Below are 23,476 nucleotides of genomic sequence, written 5' to 3' on the forward strand. Positions count from 1 at the left end.
CACTTTAGGAAAAAAGAGAAGTCAATTGATTTTTGACTAAAATATTAAAAACCTATCAAGCTCGGCAGGGCAGCTTCACCAAGACAATGGAAAGGCAAATCTCACATTGTCAGTGTTGATGGAATAAAAAAAATAAAAAAAAACTGTACAGTTGTTTCTGTAGTGTGTGGTTTTTTGTTTTGTTCCCCCGCCCTTCCTGCACCCCTCCCCAAGTTAACTGATAAAGTCAAAACTTAATGAAGAACGATTTAACGGAGATTCAGACGTCTCTGTGAGGATGATAAAGCAAAAAGAAGTTGTTCCTTCATGCCTGTGACATTGATTAATACCTGGCAGACCATTAAAACTCACTTAGATTGGTATGGATTCAAGCTGGCAATCGGCACTACTTTAGCCTGAGATCCCCCTGGTGTCTTCATTGCGCTGGGAGCACTCGCTTTACTGAACTGGTTTGAGGGAGCATGGTACTTTGGAGCAGGAGGACCTTTCAGAAAAGAAAACGAATTAAAAAAAAGAAACAAACAACAAAGCATGCAGAATTTCAGCCATGCAGACAAAAGGGAGGTTAACACCAACTCATTCAAGAACTCTGTGGTGTCCTTATAGCACTGAAAGTTTGTTGAATCACTTCTTCTCCTGGTCATAAGTATTTTTTAGGCTACAAACCGCCACAGAAAAGACACACTCAGACTTTTAGAGTGCTTACACTGGAAATGGAGAAGTGCCCTGAGCCAGTTAAACACAGTCTAAGTGGGAAACAACCAGTTAGCAGTACATTTTCTACAATGCAGCACATGAAGGTTTGGATCTACACCACTTGGGGGAACAACTAAGATATTGTACCCCTACAACCAAACTGTCTCCTGATATATAGCAATACTGCTAATTCTAAACAGAATCTTGTTAATGTATCAATGTAGAGCTTTCATCACCAGCTTGAAACACAGAAAGGAAAAACTTGTTTTCTGCAGGAGTAAGCAAATGTTAAAATTTAATATTTAAAAAAAATAATATTTAAACACCTGCATAAAGAATACAGACAAGTTAAGCAGTACCAAGAGCTAGGACTTTGACAACTTCGTTTCAAAAATAAGTCTACAGGCTGACATTTATATCAACTGCCTTTTTCAGCAACTTGCTATTTAAAATCTTGATCAAAACATTGTATTTATAGATGTACTATCAAATTAATTTCAGTCCTGCACCACCTAAACTGTTTGGCCTCAATAGCTCAGCACTGATAAAAACAGCTTTTACTCAGCTCCACACTGTAGCCTACTTGGGTGTCCAGAGAGCACCACTTCAAGAACACAAAAGTGCCTCGGACTAGATGTGTGGTTTACACTGCTTTGTCAAAGTTGCTTCCCCTCCTTTTTCCTCCTTTTCTTTGTTACATCCCCTCTCCTTTCTTGGACAAGAGCAGAAACAGGGACAGATTTTCTTAATTCAAACATACAGTAGGCTCTTGAGATAATTCACCTTTCCAAGCTACAGGTTAATCTAATTAATTTCTTGTAGAACATTACTATAGAAAGGGTTTGGTTTTCTTTTTCTTTTTTTTTTTTTGTTTTTGTTTTTGTTTTTTGTTTTTTTTTTTAAAAAGTTTAAGCTGTGGTTTTGTAGTGCACAAGCAGAAACCATAATTCTTACCTGCTACTGACACATTGCCATTTTGTTGCTGTGGTTTGTTGGCTGCTGCATTTGCTGCTGGAGCTGAAGAACGCTGCTGCCCCTGCCCTGGTAATCAAATGGAAAGAGGTCATTTAGTACAGCAGGGAGCACAGTAATTAAAACTACCCTTAAGCCTTTCTAAGAAGTAATAAGTTTTGTATGAAAACAAAATTTTAAACACAGAACACATGCTAAAATTCAGGTGCTATAAGGCACAGCAGTAGCAAACTATCTGTTGAACGGTATTTACATGGAGGAATTTCAGTCAGATCTCTTTCCTCAAGCAACTGCTTTCTACTTGAGAAGAATTCAGGGTTGACAGTTATTTAAAAGGACAGCACTGAAGTAATCTTGACAACTTCTCAGTTTTTATAGGCTTCTATTGCTCTGACAGGTAGTTTCTGCTACTACCTAACAGCCAAGATAAAAAACAGTAGAATTCCTTCTTAAAATGTGGAGAGGACCCAGAAAACACTGGATGAAGTCAAACCTGCAGTTAACGCAAGACAAAGAAAACAGGTGCTATGTTTTATTTCCAAAAATGAAGAAGTTTAACATAGGGGTGATGAAGTCATCATTTCCACATTCACCAGTCCTTTCTTGGGATACGACATGCCACAGTAAGCACGGATCGTACGTGTTTGTAGATTCCAGGGCTTTTACTTGCATTACACCGATGAAAAATTACAAGAAAGGGCAGAGTGACATATATAGAAAAACTGTACATTAGAAGACTAAACCCAAAAATTTGGCTTACTTTACAGAAATAATTACTTTCCTACAATATTTTGTTTCCAGATCAGTAAATACACAACATTTTTGTCTCTTTGCACCCAACTAACTCCTCCTTAAGCCACCAGTCTGCAGGAAGTCTTAGGCCTGAGCAGGAAAAGTCCCCCCTGATTTGGGGGCGTGAACGGCAAGATAGACAGGGAAAGTGGAAAAGAAGGTCATCACAAGGAACAGAAGTAGAGAATCCCAGAGCAGAATGGCAAGAAAGGATGGCACAGAAGCACGGTAAAGAAGCGCAATCAACACAAGGAGACCCTGATGTTGCATAGCCCAACTTTGCATAGCCTACAGAGGTAACCTTCTAGGTATCTTTAATCCAAAAAAAGATTTAAGAAAATACCCAAAATAAGGTCTTTGCACATAACCAGTCCGTTCCTTGCTTGTCGCAGTAGCCACAGTGGTGAAACGGTGACAGGAGTCGCCCTAGCAACTGCGTGACGTCAAACAGCAACGTGCACTTACTGCAGAATCCGCTAGATGGAGAAACCAAATTTCACCCTCATTCAGCTGCCTCACTTACTCAGAGGACCCAGTCAGTGCTACACCCCAAATTCATTTTGTATGAGAGGGGAGGAAGGAAAAAAAAACACAAACAAAACACTTAAGAGAAAATACGTCTGGGTAGGGAAAGAATTTGCAAGAAGAACAGGAACGTGTATATGAAACAATAAGAGACTTCCTTTTACTTCGGCTTCAAATAATCCTAGGAAAAAAACATTTTAATACAAAAGATAAAATAAGCTTAAAAAACACACTATTAGGATACCTGCATATTATGAAACACAAAATCATGCTTTACTGGTTGCCTACCCAAAGCCTGGCATTTCTCAGCACATTAAGAATATAACTACAGATCTGTGCACGTGTTCAAACGTACAATAAGAGAAAATCTCTCCGATTTTCTTGCTTTTGGAGTCGAGGGACTCCTAAACTATGACTTGTAGTGGCTGGTGCCCTACAGATCACTGAGGTTGCTCAGAAAAATCAATTCCTCTGCTTGTTTTTTGCTGTTAATTTTTATTAGCAGAAGCTGGAAAAAAAAAAAAAAAGGAAAAAAACAACACCCCCAAGTAAAATACCTGATCATATTTCTGCTATGTATATCAGGTTAGTCAAACCAGAGCTAAGCTTAGCCCAGTCTAATATAAGAGCAGTACAGCAGTAGTCTTAAGGCTCCAACCACTGTCACCAAGAGGTCTTGCTATAGGACCATAATGACGAAAGACCCGTTCCAGAACTGAGCAGCAGCACAGGGGAGGAAGAGGAGGAAAACACACTTCGAAAAAATGCACACCAAAAGGCAATGGTGGGAAGAGCAGGAAGGAAGAAGAGTTCAAGCAAATGTATAAGTATACAAGCATTTCAATGCTGAAAGATTAATGACAGAAATTAAACATAAGTAGCAAGTAATTGTTACAGTAAGAATGAAGTCCAACATCAGAGTAATTTCAATGAGATTAATGACAGTAATAACATTACCATATAGCTTTCTACAAAGAACTAAACTGCTCAATCTTAATTTTCTATAATACTATTATGAAACGCCGCCTGAAAAGTTTTTATGGTGTGTATTACAGAGATTGCATCTCCAGCTTCCTTGTTAGGGAGATTAACCACCTACTGCTCAAGCGTAAAGTGGCAAAAGACATCTTCTCACTCTCTGGGTCCTACTGTGGTAGGAAAGAATAGCATTTAATCCTAGGTCGAGCAATTTGAGATCTGCATTTAAAGAAAGATGAAAAGTAGGACTAAAAACTTTTTTTTTTTGATGGAAAAAAACAAAGTGCTCTTATATACTCATTCTGCATTAGCTGAGCATTCATCACAAGTATCAGCCCTCGATACATACACAAAAGCTTACAGACCCTGCAACTTCAGATATACCTCTGTCATTTTACAAAGGCTTTCATGACAAATGAGGCAGCCTTGCAGAGCATAAAGGATAGGTTAAGCATACCTAATCTAAACTATCGCTGTCTTCCACAACTGAAGCCTTATTTAATGTCAAAAAAAAAAAAAAGGCATGAATTTTGCAGAATAATGTGTTAAAATAAAATATGCATTGCATCAATTTTGGCATCTCTTAACCATCTAGTGCAAGCTCATGCTTTCTGTGATCACAGACCCATAACACTTCCATCTCCAAAAGCTTTTGGATTTGAATACTTCATTGCTTAGTACTTTTTTGAAGTCCAAATGAACACAACTTTGATCAAAATCATTTTAATTTTACCAAAAGTTATACTCTTAAGGGTATATTTTCAACCCAGTTCTCTAAGAGGGAAGATTTCCAGTTGTTTCTAAGCAACAGTAGGACAAGAGAAGAACACCATACAGTTCCCACAAAACATGCTCTTGTATTACCACACAAGCAAGAGAAATGGGAGAAAGAGACAAAACAGTCTGCTCAATAGGTGTTCTGAAAATCCTGGTCTCTACAGCAACTGTGGGATTAAATCATAAAATCTGAGATGTCAACACATTTTTTAAACAGCAATCAGTGAAGTAACTATCAAAGGAACAAAGGATTCTTTAGGCTCATTTAACAAATGCACCTCTAATTCCCCAGGAAAAAGAACAGCTGATGAAGAGAGACATCTTCGCAACAAAAGCTAATTTCAACTTCAGTTAGTAAAGTAGATCTTTAACCAGAATGGCAGCGTACCTACCACCATTTGTCCAAAATATCTTACAGAGAGTTGCTGCCACTAGTTCTTAGTGATAAATTAATTCAATTCCACCAGGAAAAAGACAAATGAAAAAAATCCACTGAAAAAAACTATTTGCTATTAAATGTCAGCCATTATCTGTATGTACGTCAATGTTGGAGATGTTCAAATATTTTCTTTTGAGTGTTTATTATCCTCCCCGTTTTTAAGAAAGAGAACTACAAGAACTGAACATACTTTTGAACATCTCAGGGGGAAAAAATTATACTAATCTGAAAAATGTTTGCCTGACAACTGTAAAGTCAGCACATGAAAATGCAGAATGCAGTTACTTAAGCAAGGGAAAGCAAAAGATTCACGGGAGGTCAGCTTAATGGCCACCCAAAGCATCATCATTTTTCAGATGGCAGTGCAGGACCAGATGCTTAGGGAAGTCTGTATGCTGGCCATGTTTTCCTAACGGTATCTCATCTATCTACTTCGAGCAATATAAGTTTTAGTGCTTCCTGAGCCTAACATTCACACAGAGGATGTATTGTTATGTTTAACAGCCTTTAATGGATTTTTTTTTTTTAAAATCTAATTGCTTTTTGAACCTGTGCCAATTTTTGGCACCTAACTCATGTAGCAGCATGTTCCATAATTTAACTATACACTGTTTGGGGGTGTAGCACAGCCTTTGTTTTAAAACCACTACCTGGTAATATGAGAACTAAAGAGCATCAAGTGAATGCAGAAGAGAAAAAAGAAATTTGTCATTCTTTATTCATCCGCTCCGTGCCATCTTAGTTTTATAGATCATTATTACATCTTCCTCCTGACATTTTCTTCCCAGACAGAAGAAAAACTAACTTACTTGGTTACTCATCACAAAGAGATATTGAACAGCTCTCACATACTTACTGAAACTCTACATAAAGACCACTAACATATAATAAAGACCTGTCAATGCTATCACAGAGTATGGATACTTCTCAATGCCATTTAGAGACTGAAGCTAGAGACAAGGTGCAGAGTTTGTGAAAATATGGACAAACCCTACTTGTTACACAAACAGAAAGGATTTCTGAGATACAGACATTACTGCTGGAGGCATAAGAAAGCTGAACATGCTTGATTGCTTCTTTTTAAAGGCAAAGAAAGACAGCTGAAAGACTATCATAACAGATAGTGTGTTTGGATGAGGTATTTGTTCACAGAGGATACTCACCTTCATTGTACGGCACTGGATTGCCAATATTACCACCAACCATATCAGCAGTTTTTAGAACATCTAAGTCCATCAAGATAACCACTCTCCTACAAACACAAAATAGACAATTACAAAAGGACTTTCGCTCCCTCTGCAAGTTTATCAGACTGAGTATCCTTCCTGCGCAGATACCAGAAGCAACCATTAGGGGCTGCTTCTTTGTACAAGGGAGGTAGAAAACAAAAGCTCTCCACTGTCAGCTTAACCCTCTCGTGATGCACAAGTAGGCTTGGAAAAGCATCGTGTTTCATCAAGGACAGCCGATGGCAGGCTGCATGGGAACACTAAAATGGCTAAAAACAGCATTTCAAGAGTACTGAAACCATGACAGATTTTACAAGAGAATCCGTTCCCTGCCTCAAAAGAAGTTATGTTCCCTCCAGAAAACTGTGGAATAAAAACAGATACAGAACCTCCAATCATGTTCTCCCAGACTTATGCAGCTGTTAGATGATCATTTCACTCAGACCTCTTCTCATTTTACTGTGCCTAATTCGCTTCTCTTAAAGTCTCATAATAGACCAAAGATTTTACAACACCTAAGTGACATGAAATCTTCACTGTTTCTTTACCACATCAGGTAGTTTTTAGTGAGTTGAAAAGAAACCACCACAATTTGGAGTATTCTAATTGTAAGTCTTCAATTACTAAGTCACTTTGCTAGGCACATATACACCTGCTGCAGTCACATCCTTGAAATGCCTGTGCTGTGTATTTTTCCTCCTGCACCCTAAAGACTTATTATTTTCAGATAATCCTAATCAAAAGGATTTGGTCTTTGCTTAGTCACCCAGGACAGAGCACCTGCTAGCACACCTGTCTTTTTGTAGAACCCTACTTGAAGAAATGTACGTACCTTCCATCTTTCAAGCTGTTGACAATGAATCTGTTAACCTGGCAAATACACTGGGCTGATAAGCGTTCCTCTTCCACGAGAGAGTTCAGCTGCGTTGCCAACATGAAGGCTGCAAAAATAGGAGAAATATGATGAAACAATTTACTCATACCAGCCTTAAGTGGATCTACCAAAACCATACACTTTTCCAGCCAGTCTACTAGCATTACATTAGACCTACAATTTGCTTGGTTAACTAGCACATAGAAAACAGTGTAACAGCTAACAAGTCACCAACACTGAACATACACTTAATTGTATTTATTCCCAAACTTCAGAGTGCAATGACAGAATCATTTAGCTTGGAAAAGACCTTTAAGATGATAATATATTAAAGAAATCACACAAAAAAACAAGATAATTACTTTGAAAATCTGTGTTACAAAAACATATAGATCTCTGCACCTCGATTATATGCTAGAGCAAGTTAATTGCTTAAACCTCACAAAAGAAGTTCCAGAGAAGGAATTTTTCTGAGTGTTAAAAAGCAGCTGCACACTTCAGAGTCTGCAGTCCACATTTACACCACATTCTCATCCAATACTTCTTTCATCACTATGCAATGTGACGTTAAACCTGAAACTTCAGCATCATCAGTACTGCCCCGCTTATAAAAATCTCACGGCAGCTTTTCATACTTACAGGACAGCGTGTTAACCCCATCGCTCATCAGCACTCGGTAACGAGGAGGCCCATTTCCTGTAGCAATAGCCCGTGTATTCTATGGAGAAAACAACAGGTCATTATTTCCTGCTCATTTCCTCCGAAGCCTGTCAAAAGCATGAATCGAAACCTTCTAGATATCAGGAGGAAATTCTTTGCTGTCAGAGTGCTGAGGCACTGCAACAGGCTGCCCAGGAAAGATGTGGATGCCTCATCCCTGGAGGTGTCCAAGGCCAGGCTGGATGGGGCTTTGACAACCCGATCTAGGGGGTGGCGTCCTGCCAACGGCAGGGGGTTGGAGTTAGGCAGTTTTTAAGGTCCTTTCCAACCCGAGTCATTCTGTAATTAATAGCCGAAGTGAACTTGCATATCTTGAAAGCAGCTACCAACTGCACAGCTCAAGTCACACAAAACCTATTACTCTAAATGACATCGAGGGCACGTCAGCCACACTGGGCTCCTCAACAAAGCTGACCGCCGACCCGCCAGCAGCAAGAGGCTGCTGGAGTACTCACGATGACTTGCAGCACAGGCTTCGTGACGTTCTCCCCCTGCATGATGGCCTGGAGAGGAGAAAAAGAGAACCTCAGCGAGCTGCCACCGCCACGGTTGCTTCGAGGAGACCCCAAGCGGGGGCAGGCTGCAACCAGAGGGCCCCCCGGAGGCTCTGAGGGCCGGGACCACCTCAGAGCACGGCCCCGCTCCGCTCCCCTCAGGGCCGGGGCCTGCAGCGGGTCCCCGCCACCCGCCCCGAGCCCTCATCCCCAGGCCTCACGCAACCTTCGCACCCCCCCCACAACCCGAACCGAGCCCAGGGGGTCCCAAACGCGTTCCCCCGCCCGGTCCCGGTGCTCGGGGCCGCCCGGGGGCCGCTCACCGCGATGGCGCCCTCGCTGAGGCGCACGCTCATGGTGCCGCCGCTCCCGCCGCGCTCCGCCACCGCCGAATCCTCCCGCCGCTCCGAGCCGCGCTCCCACTTCCGGCGCGTCATGACGTCACCAATCCCAGGTTTCTCTATTGGCTGCCCGGCTCTGTACGGCGGAAGCGCTGCTGGGGTTCTCCACTGGGCGCCGCCATTAAGCGGCGGTGCCGGTGCCTCCCTATGGCGCTGCCGGTGGAGGAATGGCGGCGCTGCGCCGAGCGGTGCCGGGCAGCGCTAGGGCCGGTGCTGAGGGAACGGCTGGAGGCGGCGCCGCTGGGCGAGGCGCTGCGGTTGGGCTGCGGCCTCCTCAGGTGAGCCCCGGGGCTGGAGGGACCGGGATAGGCCGTGCCGTACGGTGCTGAGCCCTCCCCGCGTTGTCCCGGCAGGCCGGGAGCGGAGGAGGCGGCGGCCCTGCAGCGGCTGTGCCTCAGGGCGAGCACCGGCAAGGAGCCCGCGGCCGCTCGCTGGTACCGGCAGGAGGGGAACCGGCGGTTCGGCCGCGGGTGCTATGGGGATGCTGCGCTGCTCTACTCGCAGGTATGGGGCTCGCGGGGTCCCCCCCTCACGGTGTTTGGGGTCCCCCCCCAGGGTTTGGGGTCCCCTCATGCCCCCCTCTACCCTCTGGTATTTGGGGTCCCCTCACGTTCCGTCCCCCTATCAGTATTTGGGGTCCTGTCACATCCCCACTGTCCTCCCCCCGGTATTTGGGGTCCCCTCACACCCCTCTCTGCCCCCCGGTATTTGGAGTCCCCTCGTGTCCCTGCTGTTCCCCCCCCGGTATTTGGGATCTTCTCACACCCCCCTCCACTCTCTGGTATTTGGGGTCCCCTCGCATCCCCCTGCCCCCCCCCCCAGTGTTTGGGGTCCCCTCACACTCCCCTTTGCCCCCCCAGTGTTTGGGGTCCCCTCACGTCATCTCTGTCCCCCCTCGGTGTTTGGGGCCCCCTCATGTCCCTGGTCCCCGCACATCTCTGCTGTCGTCCCCCCCCCCTGGGTATTTGGGGTCCCCTCACATCCCTGCTGTGTCCCCCCCAGTGTTTGGGGTCCCCTCACATCCCTGGTGTTTGGGGTCCCCTCATGTTGAGTCCCCCCTCTATTTGGGGTCCCCTCACCTCGCTGTGTAGGGAATCTCCCCCTGGTGTTTGAAGGGTCTTCCCCCATCTTTGGGGGTTCCCCATGAGGTGGGATCCGGGTGAGGAGGGTCCCGCTGAGGGTGCCCCCTGTGAGGCACACCCCGTGGTGCCCCCCTGTGAGGCAGCACCCTCCGTTCTCCTCCCCAGGCAGCGTCCCATGAGCTCCCCGGCAGCCCCGAGGTGTCCCTGTGCTTCGCCAACCGCTCTGCAGCCCTCTTCCACCTCGGCCACTTTGAGGTAAGAGGTTTTGGGGTGCCCCTGAGGGGTTCCTGAGCGTCCTGGAGCAGGTCTGTGTGTGCAGGGGGAAACAGGACAAAGAAGAGCCCAAACAGCATCTGAGGTGTTGCCCTGCAATGCCTGCACGGGGGGCCTCAGGTGGCTGCTTCTGTAAAGGCCACGGTAACAACTGGTTGTTAAACAAGAGGCTGTGGATCAGGTGAGCTGCTGAAGCTGTGCTCAAAGCTTCCATCATTACTTTCGTGATTTCCTTCTTATGCTCTTAGGAGTCTTTATCTGGCCGCAGATTGGCTATGAACGGGAAATTTGCCAATTAAAAATTTGGTCTTATTAAAAAGCGATGAATCCTCCATGGAGTAAAAGCACACGTGGTTTTCAAGTATGTTTAAAAGGCCTTATCTTTGTTTCTAGGTTTGCTTGGAAGATATTGCCAGGGCTCAGAGTCATGGCTATCCGGACAGACTGCTGCCCAAGGTCTTGCTGCGGAAAGTGGAATGCCTGCTGTGCCTGGGGAGGGTGCAGGATGCTGCAGACGCCCTCGCTGCAGTGGAGAATAAAATTGCTGTGGATGGGATTATGACTGGTGCTGAACACCAGACGCTGCTGAAAAAGTTAAATCAATTGAAGCTTAAAGTACGTGAGAGAGAGAGCTGTCCAGAGCCTGCACGAGAAGCGTGTGGTGATGCTCAAAGAGAGTCAGAGATCTGGGAAGAGAACGACAGTATTTCGGGTGCGTCCTCATCTTTGAGCTTGAAGTTCAATGCAGAGAAAGGACGTCACTTGGTGGCCTCACAGGACATCCTGCCGGGACAGAACCTGTTGAAAGAGGAGGCCTTTGTAAGCGTGCTCTGCCCAGAAGAAGGGGAGAGCCACCTGCTGCAGGACAGCAGTGAAATGGTGTGGGATGCTCAAGTCACTAATGCAGATCTGTATTGCCACCGCTGTCTGAAGCAGCTTTTAGCCTCTGTGCCTTGCCGTGGGTGCAGTTATGCGAAGTACTGCAGCCAAAACTGTGCAGATACGGCGTGGGAGCAATACCACAGGACAGAGTGCTCCTTGGGAGGGCTGCTCCTCACGTTAGGGGTCTTCTGCCACGTTGCTTTAAGGACTGTTCTACTGGCAGGATTTTCAGAGGTTAGCAGGCTTGTGGAGCAGTCCCATGATGATGATGATGATCTTCCTAACACCAAGACAAGATGTAAACATCCCAGTGAGGCACCAGCTACAAGAACTGGATCCAGAGCTATCCCTGGTTGTAATGATAATGGCCAGTACCAGAGTTCTTACCGAGCTGTGTTCAACCTCTTGCCACATGCTGAGAAGCATAGCCCTGAACACAAGTTCCTCTGCATGCTGAGTGTAGTGGCTATATGCAGAAAACTGCAAGAAGCCGGTCTGGAGGCTGCTGTTCTGAATCAGGAATCATCTGAGAAGGGATCCGGACCGAAGGCATGTGAAAAAACATCTGATGAGCTGTCTCCAGAGCTGCAGATTATGGCAGAAGCAATGCTGAGGCATGTGTTGCAGCTGCAATGCAATGCACAAGCGATCACCGTAATGCAGGAGTTGGGTAAGAAAAACTTTTAAGCTCTTCCTTGTTATCCTTGTTCATCTGGTTCGTGTGAAGCAAAGAGTTGTAGAAAGCTCCTGTTGCAGATGGGAACGACTTGCTTAAAATTAATGTCCTGTCCCAGGCCAGCCTGTTCTTTGGTACATACATAGATGATATTTAGCTACTTTTTATTGTAGTAATATACCAGAAATGTTTCTACTAAAGGAATCTTTCTAGGGAAAGAATCTTTCTAGTGGCCCAATTTGTGATGGGTCACAGAGAATTCATTCTTAACATACTTGTTTTCCCTCTTTCTTTAGGGTCTGGAGATGGTGCTGTTGTAAATAGGAAACCTGTGCGCCTGGCAACAGCCTTCTTCCCTGTCCTCAGCCTTCTGAACCATTCGTGCAGCCCCAATATCAGTGTGTCATTTAGTGGGACAGCTGCCACTGTCAGGGCCTCACAGCCAATCTCAAGCGGCCAGGAGATTTTCCATTGCTATGGTAAGCGTTAACTCTCTGTCTCAAGACACAGACATCCTTTCACCTCTACTTGGCGTGCTGACTGATAGCTAATAATATCATCATTCCCAGTATAATGTTGCTAGAGTCTTTATGTGTGAGCCGTTATCAAGGATATTAAACCAAGTGTTTATCTCCTGAGCTTGCTATCACGCTTTCACAGTCTCCAGTTTTGTACTCCCCAAAAGATGTTCGTTTAGTCTCTGTTTTAACAAAGGTAGATTTTAAGCTAATGTACTTGTTCAGTGCTTTCTACCTTTACTATTATCTTTTTGCAGGGCCTCACCGATGTAGAATGAAGGTTGCTGAGAGACAACAGCTGCTCAGTCAGTATTTCTTTGAGTGCCGCTGTCAGGCGTGCCTTGAGGAGTTAGAGTCTGACAACAAGAGTGTGGTGTCCATGAGAAACTCATTCTGCTGTCCTAGCTGCCAGGCTTCAATGCAGGTGGTTCCTCTGTAATTATGACTGTTTAACATGATCAGGATGTGTAATGTTTGGGTCTCTGGGAAAGGCAGGATTTAAAGACTGTGTCCATGACCTCTGCTTTGAAGCTAAAAGTCCCTGCAGAGTCAAGGCAATATCTCACTGTTCTGAGCAGCTTCCTTGCAAAGTTCTTGCTTGTCAATCTTCCAGCATTATAGGGAAAATACTGCCCTTAACAGGAAGTTAAAATCCCTTAGAACTTGCAGAAGGAACCTTGTAATATCAGGGGGAAATAATACTGGGTGGAGGCGGATATTTAGGAGAGAAAAAAGTTAACAGTAGTTTACAACTAAGTCACTTAGATCTTCAGCTACGTTTAGCACCTCTGTAGTGTAATACAGAGATATGGATATGGAAAGTAAGCTTTGAGTTGAATGTGAGCAGGAATGATCACAGGGATGATTTCCACAGGGGGAAGACGTGCTTTGTTGTTCAAATGAAGCTTGTGCGCGCTCAGTCAGCAGAGAGAGCCTGTCACGGCATTTACGAGACCTTCAGCGACAAATCAAGCAAGCATTAGAACTGCTAAGAGACAGCAAGGCTGGTAAGGCTCAGCTTTCTGCTTTAAGGTCAGCAGCTCATGAGTACACATCAGGAGGCATGGTTCTGGCCATGAGATGGCACTGTTGCTTACGTAGTTGAGGTCCTCTGGCACGAAGCCTGGTGTCCCTGGGGACTTGAGCGTTAGGGTTTTTTATACTCCTGATCTGGGTGTTAATCTAAGTCACACGTTGTTCCATAGTGACTAAAAGAACTCGGGATAACTTTGGAGTTTGCATTCTCAGGCCTCACTTTCCTGGAGCGAGTCTGGCCAACCCTGCATTGGAGTAAGCAGGGTTGCAGAGGAAGTAGATGTTGAATCTGAACCAAATCCAGCTCTAGTTGTGTAAGATGCAGAGATGAGAGTGGACTGGTTTCATTTCATGGACCATGGCAACCCAGAGACTGGCCAGCAAGATGAACTTTATATCCTGTTTTATAGATGAGGCTATCAAAATGCTCCTAAAGTGTCAGATGGATGCTAGAAACTTCTTGTCACCGGAGCATTTGCTGATGGGAGAGATGGAGGATCATCTGGCACAGGTCTATGCTACTCTTGGTATGGCATTGTCTTCTCACTCAAGATTTTCTTTAGTTTTCTGAACTTTGAATTTAACAAGACAAGCATTTTCCCTCACTAGTCTTCTCACTTTTTCCCCTACTGCATTTCTCTAGTTTTGGAAGTAGAGCTCTCAGAAACACTGCTTTAGCCGAAACTGTGTTCCCATCTGTCAGTGAACAGTGTGATCTCACTTTCTTCTGTTTTCCTTGTCCTCGTTCAGAGGACAGCAACCTCTCAAGAATGCTGTGTACATAGTTCATCGTGCTTTGCATAATGCTGTCAAACTCTGGATGACTGTGACTCTAAACAGTATTTATTCATGGTGATTTTTTTTTTTTTTTCTGTCAGGAAAGTGGCAGGAAGCAGCCAGACACCTAGAGAAGAGCATTCAGATTGTGGAAATGCATCACGGGCCATCAAGTGTAGAAATGGGTCATGAACTCTTCAAACTGGCACAAATTCTCTTCAATGGGTAAAGTTGCTTTCATTCTCTCTCCCTTCCCTGCACAACTCCTGTGTGTCTGACACATGGCAGGCAGTCCTTGGCACCTTGAAGGACCCTAGGCACGGCTACAAGAGTTGTACACTACTCAAGTGCAAGTTTGTTAATCCTAATGGGGTTTGCTTGTCCTTTATGCCTCTATTTGGACCCATTTCTTTGCTTTGTGCCTGCCTATTCTTTTCTATGCCCTGGCTCCATTTCTCCCCATCCTATTGTTTTATTCCAATAAGTAGTCACCCTTGATGTTTACACAGTAGTAAAATGTTGCTGACATCTTTCCAAACAAGGAAATAAAATCTCCTTGCTCTGTTTTGGCCCTCTTCTGACAAGCAAGTCCCCAGACTACTGCATGTCTTTTAACAACACCTCCCTTTAACTCTCTGAATTTTAGCGGGAGCTGCACTGAGGAAGCAGTGCATACATATACTCAGAGATAATGTTTTAGTTTTTTTCCATCCCCTTTCGTTTATCTTTTTTTTAACCCATCCTCCCTCTGCAGCTGAAGTGCATGCTATTTGCCTGGTGTTGAAAGGCAGTGGAAGGTAGGATCTATACCCGTGAACAGGCTTAGGTTTTTGGGGGGAAGGGTTGAAGGTTGTGCAAGTCAAGGGAGCTGAGTTAAGTATTTTATGCTCTCTTCTTACTCACTTCCTATTTCAGATTTGCAGTTTCGGAAGCTCTGAGCACAATTCAAAGAGCAGAGAAGATTTTGACAGTGCACTGTGGTCCTCAGAGCACTCAGATCCGGGAACTACGAGAGATGAAGACCTGTCTGTTAGAGCTTCCCAGAAGCATTCTTCAGAGGACTTAATTTCCCTATCAAAGGAAGCTGCAATGTGATCTTTCATCAAAGCTAAGTTTTGTGTGGTAAGGCAGTCGTGTAGTACAAGCTGGAAAATTGTGCGTAACAACAACTTGAGTGAAATCTGAAATGCTCTTTAGCGAGACTGTTGTAAATAAAATAACCGGTTCTAACCTGAGGGGTCTGCGTGTGCTATGGTGGAAATAGATGCTGCTGTAGAGTTTCTGCATGTGGTTTTGAAGCAAATGCTTGAGATGCTTATAAGAGTGTTTCTAGAGATGTGAGTCTCCCACATGTGGTACTCTGCTGGTCATGAACACGCAGTCATCCAGACCACGTTGCCTTTTACTTCTAATACAATTGACATGCTTTCTTGTCAGCATGACAAGTAAATGAAAATGGGATAGGAGAAAATCCAGTATATACTAGACCGATGTTTGCATATAGGACAGAACTGCACTGGGGCTCAGTCTAGGGAAAATGGGAATGTGAAAACATATGATGTAGACAGGAGAGTCCTTCAAGGAAGAGTACTGGGGTTGTGGAGATTAATAGCAAAAGCTCTTTTATTGCAGCATAAAGGCATAAAATTTGCAAGTTGTGTCTTTGTGCAGCAGAGCAGGGAGCGAGTATCCCTCCCAATACCACCCTTTCCATTTGAGCCCTACCATTGCCAATTACTGTGAACGGATCTAAACACTCCTGGGGTCCAGGATCTTTCCAATGAAGAGGAGGGTTCCAGTGGTATCATCTCGCAGCACAAGAAGGAAAGGTCTGTCCACGTGATATTCTATGGGGAAGGTCAGACGAGCAGCATTCACCCCAGGATTTGGTGTGGATTTTTCCCCATCTTCGTTAAGCTCCAGAATTGCCTTGTGTTGCACGTGAGACAGCTTAATGGGTTTGGCAGAGATCTTGGTAAAATCAGGTGATGTGAAAAGTGATTGGAGCCCTGGAGGAAAGAAAGAAAATTCCATTAACTAAAGGCTTAGATGTCAGGTGGAGGATCAGTACTGCTAATGCTGTGATCTGGGAGGGCATCACATAGCTGTTCAGGCAGAGTTTAATGGGGGCAACAGGGAGAAGAAGTTTAGATCTGCTTGTACTTTGCTCCTCTGCATCTCAGAAACAGTGTATGAGCTTGATGGAAAGATATGATTAAAAACTTGAGGAGTCCTGTACCGAGGTGGTTTAGCTGATGGTGAAATCTGTGCAGACTGAGAGCAGGGCCAAGCTAATAACCCACCAGCATCATATTTTCTGTGAGCAGGAAGCAACTTGCCTCCTGCTTTCAGACCTGGCAGTCTATAGAGGGAGTGTGATGTACGTACTTGTCTCCTTTAGAGTGCTGTCAAGTGCCTCTTCGTAGTTCAGCTTTAGTTTGGGCAAGCTTAGCACCGCGTGGACTGTCTTCAGCTCCCTGTCTACGTCGTGGACAAACTCAGAAGTGAGGCTTTCCTCAATCAGAGTCATATTCTGGGTCACCTTCGTAGGCAGGAAGAACATGGCGCTGACTCCTTCTGTCAGTGGCAGCTGGGCAATCTGGAAGGCCAGGTACAAATAAGAAAGGGCCATACCCACAGGAGAAAGTTTTACCCTCCCTGTACCAGTCCCAGACCTGAACCCTTGACTGCCTGGTCAGCCTTTCCAGTTAACATTTTGTTTCCTTATCTGGTTGCTTTTATTGGACATGATGCTCCCTGACCTTCCTTGTGCCCAGGCTTTCATCAACCCTCTGCTTCCCCCTTTCAGCTAGTAGATGGCAGGAGTTCTTTTTTACCTGTTGAGTTCTGTAGTGAACTACAGTACTGCTTTGGGGGATTCCCAGCTGGGACACCTTCTTTGAGCTCTTCCTACAGTGACAGATTTGTTGAAAGAAGTAGAGATCGAAAAGCTCTGTGTTCTGCCCCTCTCACCCAACTTTAAGTAGAGCAATACAGGCTAGTAGGATCTGCACATTATTTAAGCTTGGGACTGCTTGTGTCACGGCCAATGTAAAAGAAAATTATTCCGAAGATAAGCATGCTGCCTTTGAAAACAGGGATTGCAGAACTAGCCTGATGGGTGGAGCGAGGCTGTCTTCTGGAATAGGTTAACAGGTAAGTGTAGCTGAGCCTGTTCCTCAGTAGGTTTAGATCTTGTGCAATATTTGCTGTCTGACCTTGCAGTTGAGCTCTGAGTCAAAACCATATCGCAGGATGGCCTTGGGGTCTGACATCATGGACACCTTCACGGTTCTGTCCTCATCCAGATGGAAGTCCTGCAGAGTGGTCTTCTTGGTGTCAAACTTGGTTCCCCAAGTCCCTGTTTTTTTTTTTTAAAGATAAAAGGGAAGATTTTCTGGAATAATAGCATATGAAACTGGACTTGTCTGTGGCTGAGTAATCTTGTGCTTTATATATGCTTTATATATTTGTGCTTTAAAAGTTGAGACATAAAGGAGTGGTAGTAGAGATGGAAATAGACTGATAGGACCTATTGATTTACTGCCACTTTTAGGCCCCTCCTTTTCATCTCAGAATTGGCTAAATGAGAAATTTAAAAAAAATAAATAAATCAAGCCAGCTCATGGGTGGAGTAACTGTTGGGAAGCTGATGTCCACTTATGCAATTACAAAACTATTTTGAAGGGTAACAATTGTGTCTGTGTACATAAAGCACTTCTCTCCCCACCTTTGTTTTGCTCCTTGTCTCTAAGCGATAATTCTCCAGGACACTGGATTCTGTAGGTGCTGGCTTGGAGCACGTTCTAGAACAGATTTCCAGCATCTTCCTCCATGCCCTCTACAGTGGTACTAAGGCTCAGTGCAGTTTTTAACCTCTGCCTTCTGTAAATGTTAATATTTTGTCTCTGCTATTGAGTTTTACTACCTTACACTTTCTCCTCTGCTCCATTACTGCAAACAGGTCAAGATTCAGCTTCCCAGAAGCAATAATTCCTCCCTTGAGGACTACTTCTGTTTAGGTAGCATGTTTTTTTTTTTTTTTCTGGTTTATTAAACACGTGCTCTCTTCTTATATTCATCCCTGGCAGTCTGTTTGTGCTATTGGCAGTGAGATCATTCCCGCACATCTCTTCTAACATGTACTTAATAGTCCTTCTCTGTAACAGACTATGCAGCGTTCTTACCCTTGAAGTAAGCAGCCCCAGCAAGGAGAATGCTGACATCTGTGGGCATGTCTTTCATAAACCGCAGGATCCTCCCCTTTGTCTGCTGCCGTACCCAGTTGTTGATTTCTTGAAGGTCTAATTGGGCATTGCCACTTAATGCCCTCAGACGCATTTTGTAGGACTTCTCGAGTTGGCTGTGAAAAGCAGACTTCACCCTCAGTCCTGGGGAACAAAAAGATCAATATTGCAGTTAGCTCCCTTATCAAAACAATTTCAAGGCTGCAAACTGCAATCCAAAGCCCAGCAGCAGTTCTCTCATAAAACAGATCTGTGGCTGCGTGTATCCTGAAACCTGCTTTGAAAAAGAATGAGCGGAGGAAACTGATCCAATCCCGTAGCCAACCATGCTAGGGTATGGAATAACTCTCTCTGAGAAGTAAAGATGAGAGATAACAAAAGAAGGCTTGGACGCAGCTATTCCTACATCAATCAGTCCTTTTTTTTTTCTCCAGCTTTTTCTATATGAGCATAGCTTACTCAGCCTATTGGATTCTGGGAGCTAGCATGTTCCAAAGGATAGCTCTTAGCTTTCTCAGCAGATGTTCGCTGCATGCTGAAAGCAGATATCTCAAATATTTCTGCAATGAATTAAACAAAGAAAACTGGCTGAATGCTGTCACAAATAGGAAAATGTGATTTGTGGTTCTTGGTAGTTAGCAGCATCTGCCAGGAAACCTAGAGTGAAGGCAAAATCCTCGCAGCAAGTTTCTTCTAGGTCTTGTGCATGCTAGTTGCTCTCTCACCACTACCTTTTGGTGCATGTCTGGTCTTTTCACTTACTTATATGTACACAAACATTCCAGGCTTTATCTGGAGCAGGAATGTATTCCACACTGTTGTGGCTTCTCAGTATGTGAGAGCCAAGGCTGTTATGGTGGTGCTATTTGTTCAGTGTTTTCTACCTGCTGCTAGTTTATACAGGTAAATTTTGATAGAGGCAAAGAAGGACTTGTACTTTTCTCCAAGATGATACGGGAGGCGCTTTTCAGGCTCTTCTCTGGTCCAATCACACTGGCCAGGAGGTCCTTGTAGGTGTTGTGGACCTCAGCTTTGTTAAGTAGATCGTAGAAGAGAGCACGAGAAATCACATCTTCTGTTCGTTCTCCAGCCCCTGCCAACAACAAGGACAACAGCATGAAGGAAGGCCCGGCAAGTCAAACAGCACGTGAAAAAAGGGGGCAGGAACTCACCAAGTGAGAGACCAGAGAGTGCCGTAGCCAGGCTGAACGGAGACAGTAGCACATTGGCAGTGGCTGTCCGGCTAGATTGCTGACGGTACAGGTCATAGCCAAAGTTGGAGACTGCAGCTGCCAGCTTGTTTACAGGGCTTTTATAGAATGGATCTTCCTCCTCGACCTCGCCAGCATTAGCTCCATCAGTGGTGGCAGAGTTCTAGCAAGCACAGGGAGCACTTTGTTTAGACTTGCATTTTACAAGGGCAGGTGTAATCGTAAGCATTTCAAAGGCAGGCAGTCTGCAGACACTCTCCTGTGATCCGCAGAAGCATTGGCTTAATCTTCCTGATAGCGTGTAGGAATAGTGATTTCACTTTAACCTGTCCCAATAAAGCTGAAGGCAGTGCTCAGGTTGGAATCCCCTGGATCTGCCTCACGTCAGGAGATGACTGCAACTGCTTTGGTTTTATCTACGTAAAGCAGGAGTTAGTCTCATTATGTTGCTAAATAAAAACCTAGTAACTTAGGAGGGTAGCATTTAATCCTTTTGTAAGACTTTCTAAAATTAAATTACCTGCTCCAAGTATGGCTCTCATTCTCTGCTGTTGTCTTCTACTTACCTGCCCAGTAGCCGAGTTCTGGGATCTGCTTGGCACAGTTAAAAGACCCAGGAAAAGGAGAACCACTGGAATCTGCATGCCTGAACCTACAGAGTAAGAACATGATGGTTTGAGCAACTGAGAAAAATACATCTCTGCTGCTGCTGGTTGCTGTACCCGGTTGTGACAGGCACTGCAGTGACATGCTGCTGCTTGTTCTTCTTGATTGTGAAGCACACACCTGACCGTAGCTGGGTTTTCTTCTTCTCTAGCTTGCTCTAAGTATTCAGCCAGCCTGGCTCCAGTGACTTCAAAATTGGGCAAACACACATGCCTGGGTGTGTCTGAACACAAAAGCAGATGTGTGTGGCCCAAACCACACTGGTGCTGGCAGCTACTGAGTGCCATGGTCAAGGAAGGCACTAAATCATATCTTCTGAGTTTTAGACTAAAAATTCAATACATCAGCGTTTATAAAAGGTAGCAAATTCACGTTGTTGAATGGGGCAGAAGAGAATTGTCTGTCTGCTGCTCTGGTAAACAAGTTTTCTGCCTCAGGCACTAATTTACCATGTTTCTTGTGTCTGCATGTACTTGGAAGGCTATACTGAATCCTTTCCTTCTTATTTGCAGTTTGATAACAGACCAATAGAAGATCTTTCTTAGAAGACAGAGAGGAAAAGGGCTGGGAGTAAACACCTAATGCTGGGCCAGATCTAGAGACGGAGCTTGGCTTATTCCATATTTTTAATAGAGGTGGGAGAAAAGTACCAAACTTTCCAAAGCCGATAAGCTTCCTTCTGTGGAACCCGATTTTAATCACTCCAGCTTTGGCATATGTGGCCCTTCCAGACAGATCTGTCTGGTCCAAAGGGCAGTGTGTAACCCAGGCTTTCACTGCGGGTAAACCAGAGCTACTGCAGAAGTGTCATGCCCCTGAGTACAGACGCCACTGTGGCTGGTCTGAGGCAATGTTTATATAGATTCCCAGAAATTAAAGGAAGAGGGTTGTATTTAACTAACCCCTGTGATCCAAGCATCCAGCGAAGTAAGAGAAATAACATGTGTTTCAGATTAAGTGCAGCTCTAAAGGAAACATGCCTGCTGGTAGAAATACAACTTAAAGCCACGTGGCTACGATAGCCAGAGTTCAGGACCCAGTCTGCTCTGGCAGAGGTTTTCCTTCAGTGAAAGACAGCTCACCGTTTCCCTTTCCTCCGCAAACCCGTTTCTTCTAGAGGTACTTCTGTCTTGGAGAGAATGGTGTCACGGTGGAGGTTTGAAGTCCTCATGTATGTTTAGGCAGCATAACATAAAAGTGGTACCTCTTTTCCCCGTGCACTCGCATCCTGTGACCTCCTGCTATCCCAGTTGCTGAATAGATGAGATATTCTGGGGCAGGAAATGCTTATCAAGAGGACTTACTGCACTGCAACAAACCACGTTTGGTGGTATGACAGTGGATACGATGCTGGGATTGCTTGTAGCATTGCAGAGCTTTAAAATGAATAGGCACCATGCTGAAAAAGAGATAACAAGCCCTGCGTTCATCTAAGCAAAGCTAGGGCTTTATGGGGACGCCTGCACCAAGCAAGCAGTGTTCTCGCATGCTGAGCAGAAGAGGTTTGGCCCAGTCTACTTTAGAGATGGTTTTCCATGGAGTGTAACCTTTTCTCTGAAAAAAAAGGTTCAGCACAATCCCTGCTTCCAACTATACTGAGCTCCTGGGAGCATAGGAGCGGAGATTGGTTTTGCAGATTTACATTGTTTTTGCCAGTACTGTCACCAGCTTCATATTTCTCAAACTTTGCCAAAAAGCAATTTCCATTTTAGAAAGACAAAGCCTTTTGCATTTGAATTGGCCTGAACATCTGGATTCTATTTGCGTGGCCTTTAGTCCGCAGCCAAAAATGCAGAGAGGGAAGAACTTGGTTGGAGAAAAGGTGTTGGATGTTTTCAGGCATGCTATTAAAATCTGTAGCTGCCTTTTAAAAAGAAGAGAAGGAGCAACAGCATGCAGCGTGTGATGTTACAGTCGGGAAGATGCAGGAAGAAACTTGAGAAATGAGCTGAGGAGGAGCTCTGTGCCTTGGAGCTGTCTGTTTGTGAAGGCCTGCAGGTGCAAAGTGAAACGTTTTGCTTTCCATCTATAGTGGTACAAGTCTCAGATCGTTTATGAATGCTTCTGATTTTAGGGCTCCTACGAAACAGCACCCACGAGCTCAGACCTCTCTGTGCCTGCTCCATCCCACAGCACCACTTCCGAGGCATCCTGCGACCACCAGCCCTCGAGGAGTTGCCTGTCGCCAAAATTGCTACCATTGCAAAGAAAAAGCCTCTTCCCAGCTGCAGCACAGGTACCAGAAAGGCAGAAAAGGGGAAAAAATTCCCCTGTCACCAAGCACACATCAACCCCGGTGGCAAAGAGGTGCCCTGGGATGCTGCTGGCTGCCAACCCTCGCTGCCATCGCTCACCTACCTGGCGGGCGTCGCGCCTTTTCACACCTGCAGCAGCACCGTTCATTTTCCATTCCCCAGCTCCCCAAGAGCTCCCCAGCATCACCCCTGCACCCTTCACACCCCTGGCACTCCCTGGCCGCTGGCTGCTGACACGGGGCAGCGCCAGCAGCCCGAGCTGCCCCTTACCTCGGGCTCCTCTCGGCCGCCGCTGCAGCAGCTTCCCAGCGGGTGCGAGCCGGGGCCAGTGTGAGCTCAACGCAGCCACATCTGCTTTTTGCTGCCTCCCCAGCCCAGCCTTCGGCTGGCTTCAGGTTACAGCTTCCCAGGGTGCTCTTAAAGTGCTCTGCTCCAATTTTCTCTTGCTGTGATCCTCTGGCTGGGCTGTGCGCGCTTGTGAACCTTCGCCTCCAAAGCCAATGTGCGTTCTGTGATAAGGGCAGTCCAGCGGCTAAAACAGGACCCAGCCAAACGTTCAGCCTTGTTCTTCCCTGCGGCGTTTGAGCAAGCCTTTTATCCCCTCAGTTCTGCCCCATGTCACATGAGAGACTTTCTCCCATCTCGGAGGTACCGTTATTGCAGCGGTGCTTGAAGATTTAATGGAGAGGCTGCTAAAGTGGAAGCAGGATCCAGTTTAAAGCAGTTAAGGGGAAGATATTCAGAAGTGGTTCTATCCATTGATAGTTACTAGTTAACAAGTTATTAATGTAAGTGTCTGGAAGGTTTTTTTGGCCAAAAAAAAGGAAAAAAGAATGAAGAGAATGTTGTCGGACCTTATAGAACAATAAGTGGTCTGGAGAAGGGAAGGGGCACAGGGTAATTGTTATTTTTCATTGTAGAAGAGTCATGGGGAACACTCATCAGTATCCACATATC

The 23,476-nt window shown here is 45.2% G+C and overlaps 3 protein-coding genes across 4 annotated transcripts in view; 1 reads left to right on the top strand and 2 right to left on the bottom strand.

The window, feature by feature from the left end:
- RPA1 (replication protein A1) overlaps window positions 1-8,978 on the bottom strand; it is a 22,843-nt gene extending 13,865 nt beyond the window's left edge. Inside the window, exons 1-7 of the mRNA XM_027472115.3 lie at window positions 8,820-8,978; window positions 8,458-8,505; window positions 7,922-8,000; window positions 7,241-7,349; window positions 6,343-6,431; window positions 1,651-1,737; window positions 352-484 (exon numbers count right to left, since the gene is read on the bottom strand). Of these exons, the coding sequence (XP_027327916.2) occupies window positions 352-484; window positions 1,651-1,737; window positions 6,343-6,431; window positions 7,241-7,349; window positions 7,922-8,000; window positions 8,458-8,505; window positions 8,820-8,933 (659 nt within the window). The 5' untranslated portion in view covers window positions 8,934-8,978. The remainder of the gene's footprint in view (window positions 1-351; window positions 485-1,650; window positions 1,738-6,342; window positions 6,432-7,240; window positions 7,350-7,921; window positions 8,001-8,457; window positions 8,506-8,819) is intronic.
- SMYD4 (SET and MYND domain containing 4) lies at window positions 8,977-22,492 on the top strand. Of its 2 annotated transcripts, XR_003501329.3 has the most exons (11): window positions 8,977-9,175; window positions 9,251-9,401; window positions 10,145-10,234; window positions 10,646-11,804; window positions 12,107-12,289; window positions 12,586-12,752; window positions 13,203-13,335; window positions 13,774-13,890; window positions 14,242-14,365; window positions 15,056-15,262; window positions 22,339-22,492. XR_003501329.3 is itself a non-coding variant. In XM_027472110.3 (10 exons), exons 1-10 carry the CDS (start codon window positions 9,045-9,047, stop codon window positions 15,204-15,206), a joined length of 2,406 nt encoding a protein of 801 aa, XP_027327911.2. In that variant the 5' UTR covers window positions 8,977-9,044; the 3' UTR covers window positions 15,207-15,375. The 2 variants fall into 2 exon arrangements, 1 of the variants encoding a protein (XP_027327911.2); XM_027472110.3 differs by lacking the exon at window positions 22,339-22,492 and having other exon boundaries at window positions 15,056-15,375.
- On the bottom strand, window positions 15,737-23,076 carry SERPINF1 (serpin family F member 1). Its single transcript, XM_005025021.5, has 8 exons — window positions 22,790-23,076; window positions 20,165-20,250; window positions 19,560-19,761; window positions 19,325-19,480; window positions 18,328-18,531; window positions 17,359-17,501; window positions 16,529-16,739; window positions 15,737-16,149 (listed from the first exon to the last, which is right to left on the bottom strand). Exons 2-8 carry the CDS (start codon window positions 20,240-20,242, stop codon window positions 15,890-15,892), a joined length of 1,254 nt encoding a protein of 417 aa, XP_005025078.1. The 5' UTR covers window positions 20,243-20,250; window positions 22,790-23,076; the 3' UTR covers window positions 15,737-15,889.
- Window positions 23,077-23,476: the final 400 nt, after the last annotated feature.

This window comes from Anas platyrhynchos, chromosome 20, assembly GCF_047663525.1.
Source record: "Anas platyrhynchos isolate ZD024472 breed Pekin duck chromosome 20, IASCAAS_PekinDuck_T2T, whole genome shotgun sequence".
Classification (NCBI taxonomy): domain Eukaryota; kingdom Metazoa; phylum Chordata; class Aves; order Anseriformes; family Anatidae; genus Anas; species Anas platyrhynchos.

Bases quoted from the DNA above. Each gene is read 5' to 3' on its own strand.
- SMYD4 (XM_027472110.3), top strand. From the start codon at position 9,045: ATGGCGCTGCCGGTGGAGGAATGGCGGCGCTGCGCCGAGCGGTGCCGG. The intron at 11,805-12,106 runs GTAAGAAAAACT...CTCTTTCTTTAG, and splicing joins CACCGTAATGCAGGAGTTGG to GGTCTGGAGATGGTGCTGTT. The intron at 12,290-12,585 runs GTAAGCGTTAAC...ATCTTTTTGCAG, and splicing joins GGAGATTTTCCATTGCTATG to GGCCTCACCGATGTAGAATG.
- SERPINF1 (XM_005025021.5), bottom strand. From the start codon at position 20,242: ATGCAGATTCCAGTGGTTCTCCTTTTCCTGGGTCTTTTAACTGTGCCA. The intron at 16,740-17,358 runs GTCAGACAGCAA...CTGGCCTTCCAG, and splicing joins ACTCAGAGCTCAACTGCAAG to ATTGCCCAGCTGCCACTGAC. The intron at 16,150-16,528 runs GTACGTACATCA...TCTTTCCTCCAG, and splicing joins CAGCACTCTAAAGGAGACAA to GGCTCCAATCACTTTTCACA.